The sequence below is a fragment of the Pantherophis guttatus genome, chromosome 1 (assembly GCF_059756535.1).
Source record: "Pantherophis guttatus breed Tessera chromosome 1, ASM5975653v1, whole genome shotgun sequence".
Taxonomy (NCBI): domain Eukaryota; kingdom Metazoa; phylum Chordata; class Lepidosauria; order Squamata; family Colubridae; genus Pantherophis; species Pantherophis guttatus.
In genome coordinates, this window is record NC_142063.1 from 155,678,605 (window position 1) to 155,701,469 (window position 22,865).

General features: G+C 44.2%; 1 protein-coding gene across 2 annotated transcripts; it reads right to left on the reverse strand.

The window, feature by feature from the left end:
* Positions 1 to 4,355: 4,355 nt before the first annotated feature.
* On the reverse strand, positions 4,356 to 11,848 carry EVX2 (even-skipped homeobox 2). 2 transcript variants are annotated; one of them, XM_034433096.3, is made up of 3 exons: positions 11,093 to 11,848; positions 9,444 to 9,694; positions 4,356 to 7,578 (listed from the first exon to the last, which is right to left on the reverse strand). In XM_034433096.3, the coding sequence occupies exons 1-3, from the start codon at positions 11,514 to 11,516 to the stop codon at positions 6,904 to 6,906; spliced, it is 1,350 nt and encodes a 449-aa protein (XP_034288987.1). In that variant the 5' UTR covers positions 11,517 to 11,848; the 3' UTR covers positions 4,356 to 6,903. The 2 variants fall into 2 exon arrangements, with proteins under 2 accessions (XP_034288987.1, XP_087747933.1); XM_087891807.1 differs by having other exon boundaries at positions 11,054 to 11,624.
* Positions 11,849 to 22,865: the final 11,017 nt, after the last annotated feature.

Consider the following 22,865-nt stretch of genomic DNA (forward strand, 5'->3'; position numbering starts at 1 on the left):
GAGACTCCTTGCAACCAGTTTGATCCCCACCATTTATTTTCAAGACGAGGGCTGGCTTCCTGCCTTTGGAGAGCAGGAGAAATGTAGCAGAAGGGAGCCCATCGAATAATAGGCTCAAGCATCTCCCGTCACCTCCCCAAATAGGAAAGTGGAAAGGGGTTCCTTCCAGGAAGATACTTCAATGTTTTTTTTGTTTTTTTTTTAACCATGGCAAGAGGACAAAAACACAACTCTGCCTCTCTAGGAGGTTTCGGGGCCTCCTTAATAAAGTCGTGGGTTCTACTTTTGTAAGAATTCTTCTTAGGGATTTCCTACAATCCAGACCCAACCTGAAGTACGGCTGGATTCATCCAATCTAAAGTGCTGGGATGAACGTTGTGACTGCCATCTTTTCTAGAGAAGGGAAATCTGTGGCTTGTCAGATGTTGGCCCAAACCTTCCTGTTCTCAAGCAACTGGCAGGAATAACTTGTAGTCCCAGGTTTGCACTGATTATTTCTCTGAAGCAAGTCCCATTAACCTCAATGAGAGAATTTCCTGAATAGACATGAAGGGTGGATATGATATAGCTTTGAAAGGGTTCTTTGGAGAAGTGAACCTACTTAGACCACAGAAGGGCCCCACCAAAGTGAAATGTTAAGAAATGAATACCAGTGCTTTGTTTTTTATTTTAGTACATCTTTGGACAACTTTATAGGAAACCATGCCTATCCTTGTTTAGTAATTTTAATGCTGAAATTTAATGCTTTATTAATCTGGATATGATTTCTTTTCTTATGGGTTAATTATATTTTATGATTGCACATATAAGCCACTTTGTGATGCAACAAATTCTGAAGGCAAAATAGATGTATAGAAAATAATTCGTATTTGAGTCAAGTCTGTTCTACTTCTAATTTAGTTTCTATGTAGGCTTGCAAGTTAAGGTACTTTAGACTTCAATCCTAGACCTAGCCTTGACTTCCGTCCTTAACAGAAAATAAATTCTATTGGTGAAAAAAAAAATCTACTTTAGGTTTTGACTACATTGTCAATAACTTTCAGGTGACTGTTCTTAATCTAGACATTACTTTCCCTCATAGCCCCTTATCTTCTCTCAGAAAACCTCCTCACATTTTAAAATATTTTGGAAGCACCTTTTAATGGTCATACTGTATAGGTACTTTTGGTGTAAACCTCCTAGTGAAATGGATGCTTTTGGAACATATACTTAGAATGGACCTTTTTATGTCCACTAATCAACATCCAGTTGAAGAATGGATGATCTAGAGTTCTTATCCAGGTAATAATAGAAGTGCTATTTTGAAGACATGTGAAATGTGTCCTCTCGCAGAGACACAAAGATACTGGATTCCTGATGGAGACAATTCAGTTTCACACCCAATAAAAAAGAGTAGCTTAATCACAGAAGAAAGTTCAAATAAACAAGAAAGGGTTCTGCCATTCTTGTCTTTCAGCTCTTTTGCCCTCCCTTTTCCTCCTTCAAGGGCAGTAGTCCTACATGAGAAAAAATACAGAGAAATGGAAGCTTCTGAATGGATGCAGTAGAGAATCCCATCGTACCTCGACATTCATAGGCACCCTGGTGTATAAGATCCACCAAGAAGGGACTTTAGTTCTGTGAGTAAGCATATATGGCAGCGGCTTTGCAGGGCTACCATCCTCAGAAATTTCCTACTCAAATCATGCAACTCAAGTCAGGGCTCTTCAAAGCTTCCCTAAAGATCAGATGTTGTTTGCAGAGGGGAAAGCGTGCAATACAACCCACCTTCAGAGGAAGAAACGTTTGTCATCATGCTGGATTCAGTTTTGGATGCCCAGCCAGAGAAAGAGTCTTGGGTGGCAAGAAGAGTATTGTTTTATAAACTTTCTGGGACTTCTTCAGGACAAACTCAAGTGTTACAACACAATCATTGGATAGGGATAGCCATGTAAAACAACCTTTAAGCGCAGCGAAGGAAAAGATCCTAGAAGAGGGAAATGTTTCCTTTAGCCAGCTAGGTATATTGCTTCTTCGTGTCTTCATCAATGGGGAGGCTTTAAAAACACTCTGCAGATGAAAACTAAGGAGGTATCAAAAGGCCACACATTCCTAAGCGACAAGGGCAGGCGGCAAAAGCTTTGCCTCTTGCCAGTCCTCTTCCCTGGCCAGATCTGATAACCCAAGCTACTCTTGGTTCTACCATTCACAACTTGAAGCTGACATCTTTTTATGTCCCGCTCCCCTAAAGAAAACCTACACCGAATAAACTTCAGGTTTTATTTTGGAATTGCCAATATGTGGGAGCAGAGAGGACATGTATTTGTAAATTGGGCACATAACACGCACGGTGAAAAACAACAACAAAAAGGCTCTGCTTGTCCCTGGCCCACCCCCTTCATATCTGACTATTGTTTCCCATAACACACGCTGATATATTTATTGGGGGGGGAGAGAGAAACTGTCCGCTCCGAGGAAGCCCCTGTCAAGCGCTTCAGTCGTTCCAGAGGTTCCCTCTGGATGATTGGTTCCACCTTAAATAACTTGGGCTTTTTGGTCCCAAATGCTCCCTGTAGTTCGGGTTTTTGTCCTCCCGCAGCAGCTGTCACCCTGCATTATTCGCAGTCAGCTAAATGAAACATTATTCTAAACATATGCATCGTAATCAGTTCGGTCACACTTACAAGAACACGCGTTAATAAGGCAATCAATCACCCTGGAACAAGCAAGTTCTTCTGTAGCAGCTCATAAACAGTGTGTAATGAAGAATTGGAGGTTAGCATGACATGCGTTGATCAGATAATCAATGTCAAAGATGCGATGAGTGTCAGTAAATGTAGTTTTCATGTCGTTTCTATAAAATCTTCAATTTACAACAAGCAGTTCAATTACCCAGAAAATACAGTCAATTAAATAGGGGCGATTGGACAGTAGGGGGGGCTGGATCATCGATCTTTGCATTTCTATCTAGCCGGTGGACATTTAATTTGGTTTTTCTATTAGCGCCGAAATAAAGAAAATATAAAATATATTAAACAACCTACAGATTTATTTTCTTGTCAAAAACAATTCAGGGGTGATGACAGACAGTCTTCTTGCATTTTATGATGAATTATTTTTTCATTCTTCGCACCCTCGAGACGACAACAATCAGGGGGGGAAAATACGTGGTTATTTCGGACAGGGTTTGGGGGGCACTGTCTTTTCCTGTTTGCTTTCCCATCTATCTCAATGCTTTTGTTTTTAAGGGTTACAACCCTCGCGTTAGCAAAGAGCACAGAAAAGCAGGGTGATACATCACTAGTCCAAATGTGCTGCTATAATCGTATTTCTTTAATGGGGGTGTTTTGGGAGCAAAAGGAGAAGGGGGGAGGACAGGGAGAAATAAGCTGGAGGAGGAGGGGGGAGAGAGAGAGAGACAGAGAAAGTGGGGCGTGTGTGTGGCTTATCTAACAAAGAACCCCAGGGAACACTCCAGTATATACTTAACCAAACTGCAATTAAAGACAGTATCAGCTTGTATCATTTAGAGCTAATGCAATAATAATGGTAAATTACAGGCCAAAATGGTTTGTGATAGCAGCCTCTGTATTCCCAATAGCTTCTGTGTCGTTGTAATTAATGCCATGGTGAGCAGTTGGTAAAGGTGAATTTTGTGCAAGGGACATCGGCAAGGATTTTTTTTTAAATGTTTTTAATTGAACAAAAATAGACTGTTTGATACACCTCACTGACTTTTTACATGTTCTCACTGATATATCGATTTTATGGGAAGGAGGGAGGGAGGGAAGGAGGGAAGGAGGAAGGAAGGAAGGAAGGAAGGAAGGAAGGAAGGAAGGAAGGAAGGAAGACAGACTTGTATTTTGTCTTAAGGAACTATCCTCAGCATGATTCTATGGGAACCACTATCTCTGGTTTTATTTTCGTTAAACGGTACTCTTTGGAGATTAAAGAAACTGCACTTCTTTGTCCTAAAAAAATGTGACTACTATTTACCTAAAATATCAGGAAAACATGAAAATACATGAACAGTGTGATACATTTCCTACAGAAAATGCACATAGTGTTTGTAAACACACATCTGTAGGGCCAGGCAATTATTTAAACCAATGTTTGGACTCACTGCATGTCTTGCTATAAACATGAGTAATGTGCTGCATTTGCAGTAAAAAACCAATTAGTATGAATTAATCCATCTGATACGTGTATGAAAAAGCAGCAAAAGTGGTTATTTTAAGAAGCTGTCATAAGGCTGAATAACATTTTTAAATATATTTGTATTAAAACAGCAAACAAACCAATATCAGGAAGACTTTCTCCCCTCCCCAAAATCTTAAATAAATCAGGTAACTTTTGATTTAAATAACATTTATTTTACATGACCAAACACAATAAATAACATAATATACAAAGCTTTGTTGTTATTGCACATTTGTAAAATATTTTACAGTGAATTCATACAGCCAGTGAATATCTGAAGCACAGGACTTATTCACAATTTTTTCGTTATAACTAGATCCATTGGACCTAACATAAAATTATTTTGTTTCTTTTTTTAATCTTATTTACCAGCAAACCTATCAACCACTTCCAAGTTATATAGATTTAATTTATCTATTTCTATTTTGGAAAATGTAAACATTATTGCCAAAATTGTTCTCTCTATATCCAGTAAGGGCCATCATTACCAAACTATTTAGAGAATTGGAAAAAAAAGTAAATGTTGATAAAAGAATGCCACATTTTTAAATTAGTTAGCATTAAATTATATATTAATTTAAAAGTTAAATATAAAGTCAGTGGACAATAGCTGGTATTTTTCTTTTGATGCATAAGGAGTCTCATCCTTGTTTCATTAAAAAAAATATTTACTATTTGAGGATTAAGTCCTTAATTCAATGTTCTCTATATATCTCATGTTATTGTTAACATAATCTACTCTTCTTTTCTTGCCACCCCTGTTGTTTTTAATCCTTCCTCTCCTATCTTCACACCAGCAATCTCTTGCTATATTTTGATTCCCCCCCCCACTAATAAAAATAATAAAAATAAAATACAGTTTTTGTTCACTGAACAAAACAGTACAGACTGGAAAATAATTTCCTGAATGTCCATTATCAAAATGTGGGGCTGGGAAAAGAAAAAGAAAAAAACCCCAACCAGTGTCTTAATATAAATTAAGGGAAATGAATGGGCTGCGCGCCTGTGCTCACGTCTTACACATGGGGCCTAAATAAGCAATAGCTAGTTATGTGCGAGCTTCAACTCTTCAGGAAAAAAATCTCATTATGTAGAAGAGTAAAGTGACTCTGCCAGGAGCATTATGGAAATATCCAAGTTTGATTTAATGAGGCTCTTTCACATTGGTGGAATATCAACTGAAAAGTCTACCCAGGGCGTCCAAGTTCCCAAAATGAAAATTGGCAATTGAGATGATCAGAACCATAGCTTTCTTGTGCAAAAAAAAAAAAAAAAAAAAAATCACTTCCAAGGTAACAGATCTAACGTTAAATAACCTACCGCCTTTTGCACCAGGAACAATGTTTTATGTACCAAGCCTCTTATCCGTCTCTTCTAATGACTTCCCTTAGCGGGTTGTTAGTACTTGACAGCAGGTCTCCGTGCGGGAAACTCCCCCCACCACTCTGCATTCAAAGGAGGGTCCATCAGAGAACATGATTGGCAATTTTCGTCATAATCTGCACATTATTAGCATCAAAATTGACACCGCAGTAACACCGGTGGTTTTTGATGCGTCTCTCAAGTTCACAGAAAGTTGTGGGGATTGGGGGCTCTCTGTTAGCCAGAGGGCGGGTGCCTGGGTTTAAATAAAGCATATTATTTTTTCTCCTTGGAGGGAGAGGGGACAGGGGAAGAATTTAACCTTTTTCTTTAAAAAAAAGTTATGTAGAAGATGCGTTTTAGGATAGGATACATGCCAAGAAAGTTTCAAGTATTTTCCAGATAATGCAGAGTAGAAGACTCGGAGGCAAACACGCCATGTGTTTTCTGTTTTTTTTTTTTTTCTAAACTACTCTTCTGTTTGTCCCACTCTGCCTTTCTTTTAACCAATCCATTAAAGGCCCTCCCTGCCCCGTTTGCTTTATTTTAGGGGAAGCGTTTTTTGGAGGCCTACAACAGCCATCTTCAAAGGGGGGGGGGAAGGGAAATCAGAAAGGACAGTTAAAACATGGGATTTTCCTCTTCCTTAAAACAGCCCCTCTTGAACCGCAAGGCCTCTATTTCGGCGGCCGGTTCCCCTTCGGTGTTTTGTTCCTTAGCTTCACACACCCTCAACCAAATTCCTATAAAATTGATACTGCTGGTATTTTGCTTCAGGACAAAAGAGAGAGAGAGAGAGGGAAAAAAGAGGAAGGAACCAGGGTATAAATATTAAACAATAAGGTGAACCAAACAAAAAAAACAAAAGGCCGCTTAACGTCGGGGGAAAAAAAGGCCAAACAGTTCCCAATGCCATCAGCAGGGGGAGCAGAGCCAAAGGCTCCCCCGAAGATTAAAAAGAAAGTACCCTAAATGTCTGGAAGGAATCGCGCTTTTTTTTTTCCTCTCCTTTTTTTTTTCTCTACACACACACAGTCCTTCCTTCCACTGAGAAAGAGGGAGGGCTTATAGTTTTTGGTCTACCGGGGCCCCAAATCCATCCATTACAACTTTTGCAACAGCAACAGCAACAGCAGCTCCTTCTCCTTTTTTTTGGGGGGGGGGGGATTCCGTATTAAACCGGAGCCTTCATAAAGCCAGAATCATTTAACAACAGCACTAGGTGGGGGGGGGGGAAACCCTTCTGTTTTTAGAGCTTCGGCTATGGGCTTCCTTCCCTTTCCCACCTTGGACCCAAAACGGTTCGCTCCAGCCCCGGGCCGCCCCGGGCCCATCAGCGCCCTCGGAGGCCGCCGGGGCTGGTTATCTGGTCAAGGGAGCTTCCTCCCGCTGGTCCGGGGAAGGGACGGCGGTTTTGCTGAGCACGGCCGCCGAGTAAGGCAGGAAGCTGCTCTCCGAGCGCTGCGAAGCGGCCGCCGCTGCTCCGGCTGCGCTGCAGGGGAAATCCGAGCTCGAGGAGCGCGATCCCAGAGCCGCCGCCGCCGCCGCCGCCGATTGGCTGCTGTGGCAACTGAGACAGGAGCAAGGGGCGGAGCCGGTGGGAGGAGCCGAAGAGGCGGCCGCCGCCGCAGCAGCAGCCGCAGCCGCAGCAGCCGCGGAAGCCGCCGCGCTGCTGTTGAGCCCCGCGGCGGCGGCGGCGGCCGGCGACTGGTAGAGGCCCGGGTGTCTGAAGCTGCACAGCAGCTCCGGGCGGGAATAAGGGTGCGAGAGGGCTCGGAAAGTGTCCAGCGGGCGGATGGAGGTGGCGAAGGGCGAAGCGGCTGCTCCGGAGGCTGCCGCCGCCGCCGCTGCCGCCGCCGTCACTCCGACGTGCGGGTAGTAGTGGAGGGGCACGTGGGAATGGAAAGGGTAAGGCAGGCTACCCGTGGCTGCCGCGTGGGTCATCATGTAGGTGTAGAAGCTGGGGTCCGCCGGGTGGGGCCAGGACATGGCCAATCTCTGCCGCTTGTCCTTCATTCGCCGGTTCTGGAACCACACCTGGGCAGGGGGAGGAAGGGGAGTCGCCGAGTGAGACTCAGAAAATGCGGGAGAGGCGAGAACTGCGTGCATAGCTCCCTCCCGTCCTCACTTTTTTTTTTTATCCTTCACATTTATTCGATTTTTATCCCACCGTTATTAGTTCATAAGCAACTCAAGACCTGAACGTACAAAATAGTCTTTTCCTCCTCCTCCTCTTCCTATTTTCCCCACGACAACAACCCTGTGAGGTGGGCTGGGCTGAGAGAAGAGTGACTGGCCCAAGGTTCACCCAGCCGGCTTTCGTGTCTTAAAGCGGGACTGGAACTCACAGTCTCCTAAAAAGGTCACTGTCTTAACCACTACGCCGCTTCCTAGTTGGCCAAGAGAAACTCTGCCACCAATTCGCATCCGTTCTAGCTGAGGCGGAATTCCGCTTCTATTTTAAATTAGCTTCGTTGGAGGCAGTTTTCCTCAGCTAACGGTTACCAAAATCGAAAAGAAGCTTCCTGCATTTTAATCCTGGATAAAATAAACTCGAAATCCTTCTATGAGATTTTGGCTTCTCTGATTCTAATTCAGGTTAGAAGTACATAAATGTCTCTCTGCAAAAAAAAAGCTTTTTATACGGTATTTTATTTGAACAATCACTGCCAGCAGAGCTTGGCAAAAGAGCAGCCATGTTTTGGTTTTTTTTTTTTTTTTAAAAAAAGGTATACATACATTCTCAAGAATCCCCCTTAAAAGTTATCTGAAATTCTACTTTTGTTTTATTCTGAACTGGCCCTATAATCCAATCAATTATGATTAATTCAGCTTCGTTTCTGTCCATGACAGGTAAGCATATACAGAACTGAAATGATCATCCGGTGCCAATTTTTCAGAAGGTGAAAACTGCTATAAGATAAAGTTTCCGCTGAAATTGTAAAATAATAATAATAATAATAATAATAATAATAATAATAATAATAATAATAATAATAATAATAATAATAATAATAATTTTTAAAAAGGGATTCGAGCTGCGGAATGCTTTATAAGAAAATGGAATATATTTTTCACTGTCATTTTATCTCAGTCCCCTTTGCAATTATTATTTAGGAAATAATTCGCATAATGCCTTCCTGAAGAGTTAGGCTGAAGGTACGATTCCCGTTCTTCAAGTTTAAAAGCATAAAGACACATTTAATACAAGACTATTTAATGCTGCTCTCTCTTTTTTTAATCTGTTTTTATTTGTAGTGCCAATCTACATTTTTTTTTTTTGGGGGGGGGAGAAAGTTACAAGAGGCCTCATGGCTTAGCATCCTCTTTCTCTTAAAGGGAAGAGAAAACCCCTATAGGGAAATATAATAAAAAATACACCAACTGGGTGGAAAAAACCCAAAATGTGTATATTCAGTTCTTAGAATGACTTGGCTAATTACCCGATACCGTTCCCGCTCCTTTTATTTTTATTATTGATATTTCATTCACTCCGTTTTTGCTTTTATCTCTTCTTTTTCTTTCTTTTGTGTGTGTGTATGTAGCTACAAATATGAAAAGCAATAACGTAAGGTGAACAAAATAAAATACGAAAATCTATCCCATGGAAGATTCTTAAATCTAGGAGGTTCTTAAAATAGCAAAGCAATGGGCTTTCCTTTTATTTAACTGATTCCTTTTTTACATTGATCAGAATTCCTTCCTCCTTTCTGAGGAAGCCAGCTCCGGAGAGGACATTTTTCCAGTCTCGGCCAAGCCCCGCTGAAACAGGATTACAGCCTGGGGAGCTACACACACGGAAGTGGCAACCCAAACCCTCAAATCGGGTCCTGAGCCGCCAGCCACCCTCCCTGCCCGACCCGGCCTGGCTCTCGCGAGTCCCTCTTCCTTGGCAAATATACCTTTATGGTAGTCTCGGGGAGGTTGAGCGCCGCGGCCAGCTCACACCGTCTAGGCCGGGAAACATAGTTCTCGCGGTAGAATTCCTTTTCCAATCGGGCGATTTGCTCCCGGGTGAAAGCGGTGCGGTACCTCCTCACTTGGTCGGCCCCGGAGCTGGAAGTACTCAGGCTGCTTCCGCTGTGCAAGTTGCTCAGTGTGGATCCTGAGGACGAGCTGGTGGTGCTGGGAGTCGAACTGCTCTCCGAATAGCCTTCCAGACAAAAAGTAACAAAAGAAAGACGTTGCTTTATTGTCCCGGAGACGCGCTGCCAGGCGGATTTCAGCCCCTGCAATTCACTACTCCCTCCCATAATTAATGCTGACTGTCGGGGGAAACAAATTGCCGGCCTGAATAGAATCAATAGAAAGTTTCTCCTTTTATCTCTTGTTTGCGGTTAAATGAGAAGTCATCGAGAAAATTAAGCACCCTTTAAAAAGAAAAATAATCTATTGATAAAAAGATTCCAGGCTGCCTAAAATATACATTCGATGGGAAAAGTTAGAGGCGTCTACAGTTAATCTTTTCTGGGACCCATCGCTCGGGATTTTTTTTTCCCCCCTTACTTTTTCGTTCACTTTTTTCAGAGATATACCAAAGGAAGATAAATGGAAAGGCTTGCCCAATTCGGATTGCAAACGAATACCCTGTTAAAATGTGTTTCCTAAAAGATCCCACAGTCCCACAGCGTCTGATAGTTCTAATCGTGCAACTTGGGTCCGACAGAACGTGTTCTTCCCTGCTTTAAAAATAAGTTATTGGACGAGTTTGTGGCATTATGATGCATTGTTTCTAGTCAAAGTTAACAGGGCTTAGTAGGTCTCACAGGAGGGAGGGAGAAGGCAAAAAGTAAGTATAGAAGAGGGCAAACTTTTTATTTTTTTGAAAAAAAATTCTGCGTTTCCAATGGAAGCCCAGAATAGAAAATCAGGCATATGTGGAGATAATTTACTTAAAGGACCCCGCTAACTGCGCTCTGAATAAACTGAGCTACATCAATTATACCAACAGGATCTAATTGCAATGTCGGAGTTGATCAGTATAGACACTCCTTTCTAAATACACTTCATCAAAATTCACCAAAAAACACTTGTTTACACTTGTGAAATGGGGGGAAGATTATTAAACATAGCCGGCAAATAAGTGACACTCGGGGTTTTAGATCAGCCGTGTAAAATCCCGTAGCCGATTTCCCGAAAGATCCTCAGATGTGGGGATATGCCGTGTAATAAATACACACATACATTTTCACTCCTGCCGTGCACACTTTGACACAGGGAATCCAAAGTATAAATGCCACTCGAGAGTCGCTGAGTGCGGACAGTTGTGTGCGGCCGCACAACTCTTCCAACCTTAAGATTCCTTAAGAGTGCTGGGAGGTTAGCGGTGTGTACCTACCACCTTCGGTTGATCTCCAAATTAATACCCTCGTATTTTACGGGATGTCTTCCCTAACTGGGGAAAGGGGATAAGTCAAAGAAGAAAATAGGATAAGGGTTCGATCCTGCTGGGCTTAGATTCCCCCGCGCCCCCTCCCCCGCCGCCTCAATCCTTGCCCCGCTAAAATCCGGCTTCGGGGGTGGGATGGGGAGCGCGAGAGAGGAGAGTTACCTTTGTTATTGCTTTCCTTCAGGGAAGAGGCCAGGCTGGTCGGCGAGCGAAGCGCGGAGCAGCCTACCTCCACGTCGCTGTTCATGTCTACCTCTCCAGCCACTTCTGAGTAATGGCTAATTTTCTTCCGGCTTTCGGCGGGAGGCAGTTCTGCCGCTACGGCGCTTTCGCTGTTCTGGTGCTGAAGGCTGAATAAAGCGTCGATCTCGAATTTCCCTTTGGCGGCGGGGAGGTCCCCGATGGAGCTGTGCAGAGAAGCGGAAGTTAGTCTCGGGCTGAGGCGGCCGCCGTGGGGCGAGTTTTCCAGGGCCTCCAGGACCGCGTTCCCAGCCGCCTCGGTCAGATTCGCCAGCCTTTTGCCAGCCGTGGGGCTGTGCAGCCCCCTTTCCATCAAAATCATCTCTTTTCTTATTCTTTCCATCATCTCAGCTCCCCCCACGCTGGAAAAAAATTGTACGTGAGAATGTATGCAGGCGCGCGTGCCTGAGTGTCCGTGGTTGTAGGTGTGATGTGTATAAATATATGATTGGTCCTTCTAATAATCAGCTCACGGCAACAAGGGCCGATTCGCTTTCGGGTCAGGAAAAGATCTCTCTATATCTCTCTATATATATTTAAGGAGGAGGCACAAAACGAAGAAGAAGAAGAAGAGAAAGGGGAGCGAGATGTAAACGCGAAGGGAATGACTGGTCAAAATGACCTATACATCCTTCCTAGCCCCGAAATGTCATTCATCACAGAAAAGGAGGGCTCGTCATTAAGGTACGAATGACGCTGGTCGAATAATCATTTATTGTAACAGGTTTATAAGCAAATAAATACAAGATCCTGTCAGCGAATAATGAAGGCGGCTTCAGAGCAGACAAATAGATCCAACAAGGGAGGCGGAAAGACCAGGACTGGAGAGGAGGAGGAGGAAGAAGAGGAGGAGGCGGAGGAGGAGGAGGAGGAGGCAGAGAGGAGTCCTCGTCCGGCGCTCGATCAGATCCTGCACGGGTTGCTGAGATTTGGCCTCTGGGGTGAAATTGGCAGCCTGATTAATAAACGAACTGAGCAACATTTCCCCCTTCATTTAGGTGAATCATTATGCCCTGATTCCAGCCCCCCTTTTCGCCCCCCCCCGTTTGCTTTTGTGCACGAGAGAGAGAGAGAGGAGACCGTGAGCTTGTGTGTGTGTGTGTGAGTGTGTGTGTGAACGCGTGAGTATGTGCCCCGCTTTTTTTAGTTCCTAAGGGGCGCCGTTTCTTTTTCGTTGTTTTTTTTTTTCCTTCCTCCAACAGCAACGCTGGATAAACGGCGGAAACAGATTGTGTGATTGCTGAGAAAAGGGGTTTGGGGGACAGCCCGGGAGAAGAAAACCTGCCCAAGGGAGGAGGGAGGCGGAGATTGTTTCACCCCCACCCATCTCCCTGCTAGCTTTTGACCCTCTTCCCCGGTGTCCTTAAAAAAACAAAAACGGGTTTTCCTGGAAGAAACTCGGCCTGGCCGCCGGCCACGAAACCGCCCCTTCTTCAGCCTTCCAGGCGTTCTCGGCAAATGCTTACCTATCAGACCGGCCGCATCAAGCGCAACCCCCAGCCGGGGAATGGCTCCATTAAGCGTCATCTCAGCGGGTTCCCTACATTTCCTTAGCGCGCCCACAGGCCCTTTTTTCCCCTCCCCTTCCAAAGTTTTTCTGACAGAGGACGGGTCTACCCACCCCTTTAACGACGGAAGTCTGCCTAAAGTGTTTCCTTCGCCTTGGGCACAACATCCTTTCACTGAAGGAAGGGGAGGGGGCAACGAGCCTTCAAAACACGATTTAAATCAGCGGAGAAGCGGGTGGGCTTGTTTGAATGTAGCTGTAGCAAAAGAGGGAAGCTTTCGTTCATTCCCTCCTTTATCCCCTGCCTAGATCTCTCTTCAATCTCTCCTCCCTTTTCAATCGAAACGGGATTTACTTGCTTAAAATATCAATTCCTTGTCTTTGGTAAAGGCCTCGATTGCCAAGTCTCAACGGTTCCCAGTACAGGCAAAGAATGTGACTCACCTAGGGATCTTCTCCTCTCTTTCAGGGCCTCCCGCCCTCCTTCCCCCCTCTCCCCCACCCCCCACCCCCAGCCAAACGGCAAGTTACCTGAACCAGAGTTTGCTCATCTGTTTCTCTTTCCCGGTTCGCACGTGCTCTCTCTCCCCCTCTCTCAAATTCCGCCGAAGAACCAGCGCCGAAAGGGGACGAAGAATGAGGGAGGGAGGGAAGAAGGAGGAAAGAGAGAGAGAGAGAGAGAGAGAGAAAGGGGAGAGGGAGAGAGAGAGAGATGGAGATGCTCTCCGCCGGCCTTCCGATCGGAAACGCGAGAACTTTGATTACTCTCAAGACGCCCAGGACGTGCGCTTAAGCGCCACTAATATTCTTGTCATTAATATCCCGGGCGCGTCTCTGAGAGAGCCAACACTGACATGGCCAGCCGTGCCAACCCAGGGAGGCCTGTTTCCTACCTTCTCCTGGCTGCTGAGCGCCCCGGATTGGCCGCGCGACCCTTCTACACCCCCAACCCCTTTCCCCTGCGTTTTACTTCCCAAGAGATTTAAGTCCCGCTGCTGATTTCAGAACGGGTGTATCTGGCAAATCCCGGGCTTAAAGCGAGCATTTGTCCATCCACCAGAAGGATTTCGACTGGAGAGAGTTGATCAGCGTGTGGTTTAAAACTAATAGGGTACCAATGCCGCTGCTTCGGACGCCAATGCGCACTTCGGCCTTCTTTCCTTTCTAGGGAGTGGGTAAAAAAAATTCGGGGTGCGTGGCTCAGGTGGGATGCTAAACCGGTGAATTTGGGCATGGAACTGGTTTTGGAGGAAAGGTGGCGCTTGAGTTCTGAGCCGAACTTCATTTAACTGTAAAGGAACGCCAAAAGCCCCTGAATTCTTTTGAAGAATTCGTTCCTCTCCAAACCAATTTTTAAAAAAATAAAAAAAATTTTTAGCTGATTTAGGCAATTCCTCCCAATCTTAATACTTCCGCAGACTAATAAGAACAGACGCATTCCTGCATACCGTAAGTAAGCCTGCCGATTCCCTCTCCCACCCCCCACCCCAAGGAAAAGGTTTCGGCTGCACCTTTAAGGTTCCCAAAGAGCGAATGGGCCTAAAATCCAATTCCTCCTTTAATTAAGGGGCGTCCTGAGTTCTTCCCAGTGTGAACTTCGTTGCAATAGCAGCCGCTATATTCAGGCTCCGCTTGAAACCGGAAGGGCTGGGGAAAGGGCAACAAGCTGCAAACAGAGAACGCCATTGCATAAACGGGCTCCCCTAATACTGTATTGTGAATCGTTGATTGTATTAAAATTGCGTTCCTATCCTCCTGCTTTCCTAACCTTCCTCTAAGATAAACGATTAATACACCCCAGCACAGAATACATACAGGAAAATACATGCACCCAGCTATGGAGAATTAACCAGCCAGTGGACAAAGTCGTCCTCTTCAGAGCCTGGATTAAGAAAGCAACCTAAACTGACAGGACAGGTCGAAAATTTGAACCCTGTCCGGCTGCCCCCCCCCCCGTCCCCGCTGTCTCATTTTCTCGAAGTCGAGAAGTCGAGACTGATGGTTAGAATCCGTGGCAATTCGGCGAAACGGGGTTGTTGGTTGTTGCTGTTTTTTTTAAACTCCTTCTGAGTCCCCACGAGGCCTCGTGACAGGCTCACCCGCAAAACCGGAGTGGGGGGGGGGGAGATTCCTGCAAGAAACAACTATTAACCCGCATCCCGTCCCGACACAAACGATCGAAGTAAAGGCGTTAGAACGGAATAACATAGGAAGCCTCTGCCGTTCCGGTGCCTGAGATCACCTGGACGAGTTTCGCTCCCAGACTGCAGCTTGGGCAACCTTTTAAATCAAAATAGGAAAGAGGATATCGGCGGGCGCTTTTTTTGCTGGCCTGTGGCGCCCCCTTCTGTTTTCCGGAAGGCTTTGAACCGGCCAGGAGTTTCTGTTTTCCTTTTTCTTTTCTAATCCCAGTTTACTGCCTTCCCTGACCGCATCTTCTGAACATTTGCGGATAGAGACGCGCGTTTATAGGCACCGTTTCATCCCAGATCAGAATTCAGAAGACCGCGTTATCCACCCACCCCCCACCCCCGGCTTTTCTTTTTAGATAACTGCTCAAAAGAAGAAATGGGAGTATTAGGTGCTCTTCGCGTTTCTCGGTCCTCCTTTTCCTTTATTCCACGAATTAGAATTTAGTAAGGTTTGTTTCTCAGTCAACAGGTATAGGGCCGCGTTGTAAGTGGATCCTGGGTAGTGTCTCAATGACCTCTGATTAATTATCTGCCCCTTCCACAAATATTTTTTTAAAAAAATATCCTTAGAAGCTTCTTATTTGAAATCTTATGTTATCTAGTCAGTTTTGTTTAGCTCCTCAGTGTTGTAACGGTGGATATACACACCCATACACAAACACACTCATACTTGTCTGTAGAGATTTTCAGTCATCCAGGTCAGTGATGGGTTTCAATTTTTTTTACTACCGGTTCTGTGGGTGTGGCTTGGTGGGTGTGGCATGGCTTAGTGGGCGTGGCTTGGTGGTGTGGGAAGGATATTGTAAAATCTCCATTCCCATCCCACTCCAGGGGAAGGATACTGTAAAATCCCCATTTCCTCCCGATCAGCTGGGATTCGGGAGGAAGAGAATAGATGGGGTCAGGGCCAGTCAGAGGTGGTATTTACCGGTTCTCCGAACGACTCAAAATTTCCGCTACTGGTTCTCCAGAACTGGTCAGAACCTGCTGAAACCCACCCCTGATCCAGGTCATGGTTGTCCCAAAGGTGATTTTTTTCAGGAGGCAGCTGGACTTGTGTGTGTTTTTTCAAAGAAAAAACAAGAATGTCCAGTTGCCTCCTGAAAAAGCACCTTTGGGCTATTCATACTTGCCATTCGGAAGCACATTCGCAAGAGGAAATCTTAGTGGACAAAGTGTAGAAATCGTATTTTTCTGGCTGCCTTGTTGAAAGGAATTGTGGGTGGTTGATTTTTCTACTCTCCCCCCATCCCTTCAAGTATTGGTGTTCCTTCCTCCCCCCGCGGAGGGGGGGAGATTTTCTAGGGGACCGTCCCCTGTGACAGCACCAAGGGGGCTGCCCTGTTTGTACTTTTCTTGGTTTTACGCACCTCCGCTGAAATGGAAGGCGCGTTTCAAGCGGATCTAAATCTCCCCCAGCTTTTAGAAACTCCGAGGGCTCCTAGACAGAAGGTTGAGCAAATATTTGCTTCTCAGCTGTACGGCGGGTTCTTTGAGGTGAACTGCGGAGCGTTTCTGCCAAGACAGGTAATAAACAATGGCGTCCTCTCTGGAGCTCCCTGAAGAAGCTCGTCCTAGAAGTCCTGGCGGTGTTTACATCTGTCTAGACCCTCGAGTGCCAGACGTTACATTGGGATGAACTTGGTTTCACCGCGGGTGTCAGCCAGAACAAGAAGGGTCAAAAGGAGGGTCAACTCGCTCGTGTTGCTCTCTGGGTTGGGAGGAGGCCTAGGGAGCCCTCTCTCTCCCTCTCTCTCTCTCTCTCTCTGACTCTCTGTCTCTGTCTCTCTCTGTGTCTCTCTTTCTCTCTCCCTCCCTCTCTCTCTGACTCTCTCTCTGTCTCTGTGTGTCTCTCTTTCTCTGTCTCTGTGTCTCTCTCTTTGTCTCTCTCTGTCTCTGTCTCTCTGACTCTGTCTCTCTCTGTGTGTGTCTTTCTCTCTCTCTCTCGCTATCTGTCTCTCTGTCTCTCTCTCTCTCACACACACATACACACAGCCGCTTGCAAGGTGGAAAAAATCCACTCTTCTTTTCGCTGATGATGAGTGGTATCCAGAACACCTGGGAATGCTAATATTCAATTCTAACTTTCTGGAAACGATTCGTTCCTTTTCCATAACAACTTACATTAGATTTACTGTTGCTTTGGTGGTTTTGTTTGTTTTTGTTTTTTATAAGGAGTGTGTTCAAAAAGAGAACCAAGCAAGCAAACAATAATTCCAGAAAGTTGGGGCTGTCAGAGTTGTTTGGATGCCTATCAAAGTTTAGTTCAATCATTGAACGTGTTGATATAATCCTTTCATAGCTGTAAACAAATAAGGCCATCTAACTTTGTAGTTGCTCAGAGAAAGCAATACTGTGTATGCTTACCTGCATACCTGCATACACACACATACACAGTATTATTTTAATCAGTCACCATCAGCAAGGGCCATCCCAATAAGCATATGATTTTCTCCAGCTCTCCTCTCTCTCTCCCTCCCTCTCTCTCTCTCTCTCTCTCCCTCCCTCCCTCCCTCCCTCTCTTTTTCTTTCCCCCCACACACTTCATGTATTTGTGGGGAAAGCTGTGCTTTCTAAGTCCAAACAATCCAACATAAAACAATCCTGTTTTTTTTTTTCTAACAGGCCACTTGTAAGAAAATGCCCCAGACAGTTGCCCAGAATTGAGATGAAATTCAAGAGGATCTTGTTTCCTTTGTTGCTTGGCTTCTTTCTTTAGGGATTCATGCCATTTTAAGATTTCTGGCTTGTTTACCTTTTCTGTCTTGCTATTTCCTAAAGAAGAGTAAGGCCATGTGGTTGTATTGACCCACTGGAAGATCGATTTATTTTTCTGAGAACTCTCTCCCTCCCCCCTCCCCCTTCTTCTCCACCCCCTCCCCCTCCCTCTCCCTCTCTCTGCAATTAGAATAATTTCAGTTTAGATATTTTAAGGCTTCAGATCTCTCGCTGCCATCCCAGGTCAGAGTCTGGCAGAATCTATTTATTTGATTTCTATAGCTGCCCATTAAAATAAAAAAGTGAATCTAGCATTTATCAGCCTCCTGGATTTCCACAGGAAAACCTGTAGAGCCACCTAGTGGTAAAGTGTGGACACTGAGCGTCGATTAGACTCAATAGAAGGCATCCGCCTTCAAAGGGGCATGCATTCCCCTGTTCCAGAGCCGGCATGGATGGCTCTCCCACCAGCAAGGGAAAAACTGTTGAACTCACATACATCTTATTCATGGCGTTCCCTGGGAACACAGTGGGTTTTTAACTCATTGCCATTCTTAACTGATAAAGTACTTTTAATCTCACATGTAACCTGCATCTGCAAAAGCAACTTAACTTTTATTTTCTATGTATTGATTTGATTTATACAGCTGCCTATCTCATCTGTCTATGACTCTACGTGGCTTAAAATAAAACAAATAAATAATACAAAAATCGAAATGTAAAACAAGAAATAAAAACCCATAGCAGCCGGGTACCACCTAAGCTATCATCCTTGCAACCCAAAGATGGGCTCTCATTTCCCACCCTTCATCCCCACCTACCTTCCTGCCATCCCAGTTTAAATCCTACATGGGTCTAGGCAGCTCACAAAAACTTATGCCTTTTAATAAAATAGTTGGAAAAGACCATTAAAAACCTTCCAGGTTCTTAATTTTTTGTCCCACTAAAATGTACAATCAAGAAAACATTCAGATCAACAGGAAATTCAGAGGCTTCGGAGTCATCTAATATGAAATCTAAAATACCAGTTCATTAGATAAGCTTTTCTAAACGGCTTAAATCAGTAATCAGTTGTTAGCATTATGGTGTTTCAGGTTTCCTAATAAGGTTATAATGTTACACCTCTTTGGAAGTAACCTGCTTCAAAATAGGTACCTCTGCTGTTTTACTGACACTTCTTCCATTTCAGGGAAGAATTTCACAAAATCCAGCAGAGTAAAAAGAGGCTGAAACAAATAAACTTTGGATACTTCATTTGGATGGATAAGCACAATAACAATTCTCAAATAAAGTAAAAATGTTACTTTACTTCATTTAATAAAATAATATAAAACACTGTGTGGTTAAAATGCTTTTGGGGGGCTAGACTATGAAGACTTTTTGCATTTAAACCACTCCAACAATGTTTAAGTAAAGCATTTTTACTCTTCTGCTGAATTCCACAGAAGCCACTGAGTCAATTAATTGTCCTGTTAAAGCGGAGGGAATCTTGAAAAGGAGTAAAATCTTTTGTGAAGAACGTTGACTGCTCTGCCTGGGCAGGTTTCATTCTGGAACTGATAACCCATTCCTCCTGACCTCAGTCTATTGGCATTAAATCTCATGGAGTTCTCTCTGTTTTAACTCAGTGGAATGACTTCAAATGGACGGGCAATGGATCTCACTGTCTCTCATTCTGCAAGTGTTACTAGGTATTTTAGCACACAGTTAACTGACACAGTGGCCCATTAATGGCTCAAGAAGTGAAGCAGCATCCTGCTTTTCATTCCCTCTGACTGTCAGAGCTACAACTAAATCACAGTGGAGTGCTGGAGACTTTCCTGTGAGGAAGTACAAGCTCTGAACTTTAAAAAAAATGGAAAAGAAGAGGAAGAAGAAAATGAACCAGAGAAAGAAGGGGGAGAAAAAAGGAGGAGGGGGAGGAAAGGAGGGGAGAAAGGAGGAGGAGGAAACAAGGGGGAGAAAAGAGGAGGAGAAGCAGAAGAAGGAGAAGGAGAAGGAGAAGGATGGTCAAAGAATATGAGGATTAGCAAAATAAGTAGGATTACGTATTTGTGCAGCTATTGCTAATATTTTAAAAACCTTCAGTATCTTCAAGCAATCTCATTCAATAGGACATTGGAGACCAAACACTGAAAATAAACGAAGAAGTTTCTCCCAAAGAAAAGTCAGTGATGCCAAATCGGCAATTGAAATGATAATCTGGTCAGAGTTTTCTTGTATCCCTAAATGATACCACTTCCAACTGTTTGAAAACACCTTGGCATAAAGGCAACACTTTGAAGCTTAGTCTTTGCATTTTAAGAGAGATAAGGGGGTGGGATGTAGAGGCTTGGGAAAGGTTTGAAAATGAATGGATTTTGGAAATGGCCTTTTGAGGCTATTAAGTTACGACATTTTGTCTATTTGTCTCAGTGCCAAGCAGGCGGAGGAAGAAAAAGTTCCACAAGGGCGGAGTTGGGAGCAAAAAGGTGCTTTTTCAAAGTGGGCAATCTGGTTGGGCAAGTTGGGCTTGGCAAATCCTTGTTTTATGTCGTTTTCTCCTGCCCTTGTTTGCTGAAATTCATAGGGCAAGGTGAACTCCCATATTCCATAATGGCAGCTTGTGATGACGCTGTGCAGGAAACATCCCTCATCTGGAACAGGCTCCCTCAAAATCAGAGCCACGGGTTTGGCACAAATGCAGAAAGTGGCTTGGAGTGTATCTCTGGCCTTGGTAGAACGTGATTTTGATTCTCCAGGGCTGAGAGCATGCAGCAGGTTTTCTATTTCTTTTGTTTTATTTCTCTACACCTCTCAGCCGCCCCTCCAAAACACACATACACACACACATTTGAAGGTTATATAGATGCTCCCTACATAATGGATTGTTTCTGAGCACATAGGATGCAACCTTTGGATTTGGGAATAAATTCCCAAATTTATTTATGATTTCAGAGGGGTTTATTCCCTGATTAGGAAATGCAGGGAGGGGATGGCTGCCAAAAATAAGCAGAGCTTTGACTGCAACTCATAGTTTAGTTCACCCTTCCCACTGACCTTTCGCCATCAAAGAAGGACCTGCTTCAGGAATCCTTTTATCCTTACACACAAATGCAACCTTAGCAAGATTCAGCGTGGATGTCCCAAAGCTGGGAACTTACTTTCCATTCTGAGATTTACTTTATCTGAAGACTGTTTCCAAATGAGGGATATAGCTGAAGTCTGCAAAATAAAGGACAACAGAAAAGGTGGGATACAGCTGAGTTGAAATGCACACACACACTTCCTAATTACTTGCTGCCTTACAAGCCCACAAACAAATCTGAACTGGATTTAAAGAGGAGGGAAAGAAAAGATCTCGATCAAATCGAATAACTTTATTACAGTCGTCAGGCCAGAAAACACTGACATAAAAATTTAAAAGTCACTGAATATACAGTAGGTATCTACGGTAGGATACACAGAATATAAAAGCACAGGGCTAAAAGTGCGATAATGATGTAATAAATTTAACATAAACTGCAAGTCAGTGGGGTCTTAGTTTTTGCTATATTGGCTTCAAGGGTGGATTAGAAGCAATTTGTAGAAAGTTAAAATAAGCACTCAGGATTAACAATGGTGGATTTCTGTGTGTGTAGTTGTGTATGTTGCCAACCTCTGGCTGCCGTGCCTTTTCTTCACTTCTTCTGTAAAACCACCCAGAGTCACTAAGGCTACTAACATGAGCCCAAAGGAGGTTTTTATCCAACAGAATATTGGATAAAATATTCTATTTTATGACTATTCCGGGTCGTTTGGAGTGGATTGCTTTGTTCGGCCCGCACCTTTATTGGGATTCGGAGCAAACCCAAGATTCATTTGTTGCTAGCATCAAACAGGGCTTTTCCGCTTTATCACAGATTTAATTCGCCTGCTTTTTTTAGAGGAGTTCTTCCTTCAAGGGGAGAAAAACAGCCTTTCCCATTGCAGAGATGCTAAAGGGATTTGAAAGGCACTTTAACCGATAGTATGTTTTTTTTTTCAAAAAAAAAAACCTAGCTTCACGGACATTGTCCTCCATTCCTCCTTTTCTTCTCTACTCAACTATTACATATGAATAATTAAGCGCATCGTCATATAAGACAAAATCCCTTGCCCCAGATTTATAGTAAACTTCAAGCCCAAAGTTCACCCCAAGCCTTCCGGAATGCAATGGACTACGATTCCTTGCGAAATTTCAATTCTGATGAACATTTTAATTGGTCGCCCCTTGGGGAGACAAGCTGCTGTGAGATCTGTGCTAGAACTCTTGTTCTGGCGGCTTCCGTGAAAAGTTTCCTTCCCAACGTTGGAGATCCCGGCCAAGCCAGAATGACTTGCGGGAGGGGGGGGTGGAATATCTGGAGTTAAGTGGGCAGATCAACCGTCGGCTGTTTGAAGTCATTCATGTGGCCAGAAGAACTCAGAATACGAGAGTTAGTTGGGAAGTCATTTCCATGAAAAATTGCATGCAACAGGAGTTCCCGTTCTCTTTTATTTCGGGTGCCGGGGAATTTTTGTTTTGTTTTGTTTTCACGTAAACGGCTGAAGTGAAGGGCGACTCGCTGACTTTTGCTGTCTTTTTAAACTTAAATGTTTATGCCCCCAAACGAAGACGCCTAGGCTCTTCGGAACTTTACTAGGGGTGCGGAAAGTAGCCTGTGTATCTCAGCTCTTTCGGCTTATGGAAACATATGGAGGGGTTCCGGGATGTTTATTCTGGGCGCCCCTGATCCTTAGCGAGTGCACCGGCGGTACGATTACAGGCATACACAGATCACCTTTTTCCCACCCACCCCTCTCGCCTCCCATGTGCCTATCCAGGATCGCAATCCTTACTACGGTTGCCAGCAGTCGAATATAAAACAACCAGGGAAACTTATCCGACATGGGGGGAAAAATAGTTCAAAAAAGGAAACGAAGTACTTCGAGCGTGAGCTGGGCACGTAAAATGCGTCGAGTGGGAGAAAGGACCACTGAAAAGAAATGCCGCAACCGCCGTCCTTGGAAAAAAATAAGAATCATTCTGCAGGTTGCTCAGTTTGTCTTCGGGGAGCTCCGAAAGTAACCGAACAATTCCCGGGAGCCAAAGTGTAATTCAATGGCCAAGAGCATTTGCCGTTCCCGCCTCCTGCCCTGCTACGTCCAGTTTCTTAACAGATTTTTTTTTAATCTAACCGGGGATCACAAGAATCAGCTCAAACATTCTGCTCATTTCAGTCCAATTCTGGAGACCTCCTGCTCCTGCTCCCGCCCAAGGCCAAAGGTTAATCTCAGC